The 6,833-nt window shown below is 45.7% G+C and overlaps 1 protein-coding gene across 1 annotated transcript in view; it reads left to right on the top strand.

Moving 5' to 3' along the window:
- Acoxl (acyl-CoA oxidase like) overlaps positions 1 to 6,833 on the top strand; it is a 279,060-nt gene that overhangs the window by 127,335 nt on the left and 144,892 nt on the right. The window contains 1 exon segment of the mRNA XM_028755859.1: positions 4,399 to 4,552. Within this exon segment, the coding sequence (XP_028611692.1) occupies positions 4,399 to 4,552 (154 nt within the window).

Below are 6,833 nucleotides of genomic sequence, written 5' to 3'. Positions count from 1 at the left end.
CCCACCCCCTGGGGCATCCAGGCTTCATGAGGTCAAGGATCTCATCTTCCACCTATGCCCAGCAGGGCCCTCCACTCTTCCGTATTCAGCTGAAGCCCTGGATCCCTCCCTAAGTGCTCCCAGGCTGGTGGTTTAGACCCTGGGAGCTGTGGTTGGTTGGTATTGTTGCTCTCCTCATGGTGCTGCAAACCCCTTCAGCTCTGGGTCTGCCTCTTAGTTACTCCTGACCAAATGAGCATCCCAAGCAGTCTGGGCTGGGTTCCAGACCAGAGGTGGAGGTAGAGGCATAGAAACACTCATGTCTTTCAGCTGGATTTGGTTATTCTTTAGAGAAATCTTCCCACCTGGCACCTGTGAGGACACACTTCAGATAAATGCTAATATGTATTCAAATGCTTATAGTGTATCCGGCGCTGTCTTAAGATTTCTCATGTACTGACTCTTTCACTCTTTCAACATCTTGAGATAACTCAGCAGAGCAGAAGTTTGTTCAGTGTGTGTGTGTGTGTGTGTGTGTGTGTGTGTGTGTATGCCTTTAAATGCAGAGGCCAGAGGAGCACATTGGGTGACTTCTTCTATCTCTGTCCACTTTATTTACTTGAAACAAAGCCTCTCATTGAACAGGGTGCTCACACTTTGTGAGGCAGACTGACCAGTAAGCTCTTAGGAATCTGCTTCGTCTGCCCCCAACACTGAGGTTGCAGGCACACATGCCCTTGCTATGTTTTAGTTTTTAACCTGAGTACTGGGGATTCAAGCTAGGCTGTCTGGCCAGCAAGCCCTTGGGGATCTGCCTGCCTCTGCACCCAACCCTAGCTAGCCCTTCTCTTGCTACATATTTACCTAGGAGAAAAGAAGTCATGTGCCTCCTTTAAGATGCACACATAAAATTTCACAGCCATTTTATCTGTAATAGTTCTAAATAGGAAATAAATGAAGTGTTCATCAATAAACAAATACACAACTGAAGGGTAGTGTATGTGCTACATAAAATGGAATGCTAATTGTCAGGAGAGAATAGCAGTGACGAATCAGTGTTGTAACAAGGATAAATCTCAAAGCAAAGCACTACTTGAAATAATGCAGGCACGACGCATGTGGTACAGAACCACTATAAGTACATCTATAATGAGTGGCAAAGAACATGTCCACAGTGACTTTGGGATGGGGCTAGAGAGATAGACTGCAGAAATGTGTAGGTAATTTTGGGGTGCTGTTGAAAATGTTTTGTGGCTTGACAGTCTTGTGAGAATATACAACCATCAGATCTGTTTGAAAAGCTTGTTTTGAATGAATACTAAATTATTCCCCAATAATGTTGATAAGAAAGAAGCTTTAAGATGAAAGCAGTAATGAAGCTTATAACATGTGTAGAAGCTCTACCTCTCTGTATGCATTATTCCTGTCTCTCTCTTCATATTCAAGCAGTAAGGGTAGCTCAATGGATGAGAAAAGAAAATGGAGGTGCTCTATAAGGAAAACATTCTCGCCACATCTACACAGTGACACATTATTTGAGGGAAGTATGATAGTCAAAACACATATTTTAAGCCCTAGAACAATCACTAAAATAATGTAGTGTGTGCTGGTTAATTGCCCAGCTCAGACTGTCCTGTGGGGCACTGTGATGATTAATGTGGAAGGGCCCAGCCCACTGTGGGCGGCATCACCCCCTGGGCAGCCTCTCCTGCATTACATAAGAAAAGTGGCTGAGCAGTACACAGCTTCCTCCATGGTTTTTCTGCTCCAGGTTCCTACTTTGTATTCCTGCTCTGACTCACTCAGTGATGGATCGTTATCTGGAAGTGTTAGCCAAGTAAACCCTTTCTTCCCCAAGTTACTTTTGGTCATGGTGTTTATCCCAGCAGTAGAAAGCAAACTAGAACATAGTTTAAAAGTTAATCGTGGATATCTGGTTTCTCTTCAGAGCACATAAAATTTCCCCCTTTTAAAAGTTAATGAATAAAGACGACACTGATTAACATCCCAAACTGGATAGGGATGCCATCTAATCATACTTCAAAGCACTAGTCTGGAAATTTCCAGTGAGTTTTAGTTCCTAAGACTGTTCTACACTTAGCATATTGTTCACCCTTGACTTTAATGCCCATGTCTAAGGATTTTCCTGTGTCCTAGAGTTTGGCTGAATAAAGAGAATTCAGCAGAGCTTTACACTGAGCATTATACAGTCACTTGTTTTTAATATTTTTAATTTTTTATATCTATTATTATCTTTTTACTGATTCTGTACATCCTGCTCACTGCCCTCCTCCCTGCTACCTCATCCTCCCACAGTCCTTTCCATCCCCCCTTCCCTTGTCCTCCGAGTGGATGGAGCGTCCCTGGCTATCCTCCCACCATGGCACATCAAGTCTCTGCCAGGCTAGGTGCATCCTCTCCCACTGAGGCCAGACAAGGCAGCCCAGCTAGAATAATGTATCTCATGTACAAGCAATAGTTCTTGGGATAGCCCCGACTCCAGTTGTTCAGATCCACATGAAGACCAAGTTGCACATCTGCCACATATAGTCGGGGAGGCCAGGGTCCAGCCCATGTTTGTTCTTTGGTTGGTGGTTCAGACTCTGAGAGCTCCAAGGGTCCAGGTTAGTTGATTCTGTTGGTCTCTCTCTGGAGTTCCTATGCCCCTAGAGGCTGCAGTCCTTCCTTCTATTATTCCCTAAGAGTCTCCAAATGCCATCCACTGTTTGGCTGTGGGTGTCTGCATCTATCTGAGTCAGCTGCTGGACTTGTTTGCTTTTTTTTTTTTTTTAGATATTCAAAGAAGAGGGAGAAAGAAAACCTAGCCCTCTTTAACATGGCCTTTTGAGGAGGTAGAAGGACACACAGAGGGAGACCAGCAAGCATCACATTGTATAGTAGTCGTACCCACAGATGGTTGAAAAATAAAAGAAACTGGTAAAAAAAAAATTAAAGAAAGGATTAGTCATATCTGCATTAGCTTCTGGCCACTGCTCTAACTCGGCTTATCTCTGGGAATCTGTTCCAATGCCCAGTGGATGCCTAGAGTCAAGGATGATAGCAAACTCTACATATACTGTGTTTCTCCATAAAACTATACTTTTCCATAAAACCATATTTTTCCATAATGGCCATAATAAATTTATTTTATCTATAAAATTAGGTAAGAAATTAGCCACAATAACTAATAATGAAATAATTTAATTATAGCTATGGATTGTAAAGATGTTCTGTGGATCTGATCAATGTCTTTCACAATGTCTGACTGTACTGTACCTGCTGTTCTGCTCATGATGTGAGCTGGTGTAGTGCCTGCGAGGTGAGCAGGTGAGAGGAATGATACAAGCCTTGCACACAGGGCTGGGCTTCCATGCAAAGGTGACCTGCATATAAGCACCAGCCCAGGACAACAGGCAATTGGATAACTAAGACTCCTACAAGTCACTAGTGAGTGGCTGGAATGGATACAGTGTGGACAGTGTGTGAGAGATCATTTGTGCTCCAGATAAGGTGCGGAGAGATGCTAGGAGGTTTTAGCTGCCCAGAGACATGTTCAGTTTAAAACCTACAGACTGCTTGGTTTAGGAATCTTCCACTGAATATTTTCAGATCCTAGTTGACCACACTTAAGTCAGACTGCAGAAGGCACAACTGCAATCCATAGACTAAGTGGCATAAAACAGCACAGAGCTGTGTTTTACAGTTCTGGGAGCTGAAAATGCTTAAAATCAGGGAATCAGCAAGTCTGCCTTTCTTCAGAAGGCTCTAGGGAGAACCTACATCCATGAGGTTTTTACAGCTTCTTGGGGCCATCTCATTACGTGTCTTGGCCCCTCCTTCCATCTTCAGAGCCAGCAATGCCCATTTGCTGCATCTCTGACTCTTCCCTCCTCTTCTCGTCTCTGTTGCCCCATTCTCTCTTGAACACAGACACTTCTGTTCACATCATCCCAGCTGTGTACCCCAGGTCTCTAATCACAGCTCCCAAGTCCCCTTTGCCATATGAAATGACATGTGCACAGGTTCCAGAGTAGGAATATCATCTTCTTTGGGGATCATTACTCTATTATACAGTCAACTCCAGAATTCCAGTAGAGAGGGGCTTTAAATAAATGGCAAGTTCGCAAGGCATGCAAAACTAATGTGGATCCAGACCCTCTGCATAGACAGAGGAAGAGAAATAAGCATGGTGCAGAGAGGGAGACAGTGGAGCTTAGGAAATGACTGCAGAAAGGCAGAAAGTAGAGACTTCGAACAGGGAGGATGATGCAGTAGAGACTGGTGGTTGTAGGCTTAGAGGTGGTACCAGGAGATAGTTTTGCAGGGAATCCTGGGTAATATCTGGGGCTCTTGGATGCTTCTTCCATATGGGCTTGACACACGACTGCATCCACCACACATCTCTACTTTGTCTTACAGGCATGCAGGCTACATCCTGGATGAAGATATCTTCCAGGGAAGGGAGCTCATCAACAGACGCTCGCTACAGGCACTGATGGCTGGGCTGAAAGCCTACAGTACATGAGAGACTGTCAGCTGCCTGCAGGACTGTCACGAATGCACCGGAGGCATGGTGAGCTCCTAAGATGAGCAGGCCTGCCCCATGGTCACCAGATCTGCAGGGCTCTGCACTGTACAGTATGCATGCGGGAGAGGGATGTGTTAGACAAAGCAAACCTTTGAATCTTAAGGATACCGCCACTGCCCTCACACTCCGGGTACTTAATATTAGCCTGTGACCTGTGCTTATCATTTTGTATGGTGTTGCAAGCACTGATGTAGAAATGCTTGGTGTGTAGTAGTTGGCCATGAAGATCACTGGTGAATGTCATTGAACTTGAAGGTTGTGGTTGACAGGATAGGAAATGGCCACTGAAGATTCAGATGATCAAAGCTCTGCCCCAGGATTTAGTCCCATGGGTAGAACAAAGGAAGTGACTCTACGAGTTTCCAGCTCTGGGAAGAAGGCAGAGGCAGAGCATTTACAGGCTGCAGCAGTGTCTCCAGCTCCAGGTCTTAGCCTGGACTGTGCAGTGAGGGACATTGTGGGTGAGAAAGTACAATGTGAGTCTCTGGGAGTTGAGGGGCTCAGAGAACAGCTGTGTTGTGTCTCTTGTCCTGGGATCTGTTCATCCAAGACAGAGCATGGACAACGGACCAAAGAAATGGTTGTGTCCACGTCCAGCTTGGTGAGCCAGTGAGTGAGTCCACTGTGGTTACCTAGAGGGGCATGTGTGGCACAAAGGCATCCATGTCACTGGAAAGCTCACCACTGGAGCTAACATGCCTGGCGTTTGTATGAGTCCTGGGATTTGAGTTCAGGTCTTCATGCCTACACAACAAATGTGTTTACTCACCGATCCATCTCCCTAGCCCCACAGTAATGTTTATTCTTTACAAATCCTCGCTAATTGCACAATCCCTGCTTATGTCTTGGTGTATTCCTCTCAATCCTTCTTCTGCCCTCCCTGACCCACCCCATTCCCCAGGTATGGGTGACAATCCATGAGAATTGCATCCCTGGGGTTCCCCCGTACATTTTCATGCAGCCCCCTCAAAAAGTCTCCTCTCTCCAGCAACTGTCTTTTACTTTTATAACTTTGTAGCAGGATCTTGTGAGCTGTATAACTTTTGTTCACTTTCTGGGCCTGGTAAGATTTGGAGCTTCTGAGTCTTATGAACCTCCCTTCTCCAGGAAGGAGTGCTTCAGCTTGGAGAAACATTTACATAACAGGATGGGCTCTGTACCAGGCTCACCCACAATTCTGAGAGCTGAGTAGGATTCAAGAAGACTGTGTTAGACAAAGCCAGTGAGAAAGTGGGCCCGACATGGTGTGTGTGTGTGTGTGTGTGTGTGTGTGTGTGTGTGTGCAGGGCATGTGGATGTGACATTGTGGATCTGTGACTCAGTGTCCAGGCATTGGCTGTGGCAGTAATCAGGGTTCAGTCCAAATGGAAACACAATATTAATAACCTCCAGAAATATGACATTTCAGCCACACACAGTCTGAATTCAATAGCTCCTGCAGCTCCCAAAGGACACTTTCCAGAAAAGATGGACAAAAAATACAAGCCCCTATTGGTCCTTTGATCTAAATTTGATGCTGAGTGTATTGAATATTGTCTAAAATACTTGTATCTAAAAAAAAAGGAAGAAACTTTTTATCTTTAATAAAGAAAAGGTGAAGAGAAAGTCAAGGACTGTTCTAGAAAATCAAACAGGAAGGATGTTTGAAAGGCTGTTCCCTGGAGTTGGGGAACTCTGCAGAGAGATGAGTGGAAGGGCACAGAGCTTTTGGCAGAGCTGAGTGGTTTCTCTGGTGCACTGTTTCATGGCTCATCAGAAGGCCAGAGTGGCTAAGTAGAGGTGTACCCAGTATGGTGAGAGTGCCGGGAGATACATATGTATCCTCCCTGCAGAATGTTTTGTGGGAGACCCCTGGGAAAGGGTGAGTGAAGAACAGTGACCTCTGACATTGGAGTACTCCTGTGCAGATCCTCCAAGGTAGCCAGGTCAGTGGCTTGTTCTGACTTCCCTTAGAGACCCAACAAACCAAAAGACTTCTTTCTCCTAGAAGCTATTGGAGCTTGCTGTCCTTTCAGATGGGAGAATGGCAGCATCTGGGAACAGATTCTAGACTAAGGCTGGGTGAACAGGTTGGAGGTGGGGTCTGAAGGGGTCAGGCAGTGGTGGGAGGCTGTTCAGAAGGGGATGGTCGCCGGGCGGTGGTGGCGCACGCCTTTAATCCCAGCACTTGGGAGGGAGAGGCAGGCGGATTTCTGAGTTCGAGAGATTGAGGTGAGCCTGGTCTACAGAGTGAGTTCCAGGACAGCCAGGGCTACACAGAGAAACC

This window comes from Grammomys surdaster, unplaced genomic scaffold (assembly GCF_004785775.1).
Source record: "Grammomys surdaster isolate TR1022 unplaced genomic scaffold, NIH_TR_1.0 129, whole genome shotgun sequence".
Classification (NCBI taxonomy): Eukaryota; Metazoa; Chordata; class Mammalia; order Rodentia; family Muridae; genus Grammomys; species Grammomys surdaster.
This window is presented reverse-complemented; position numbering and strand designations above follow the sequence as displayed.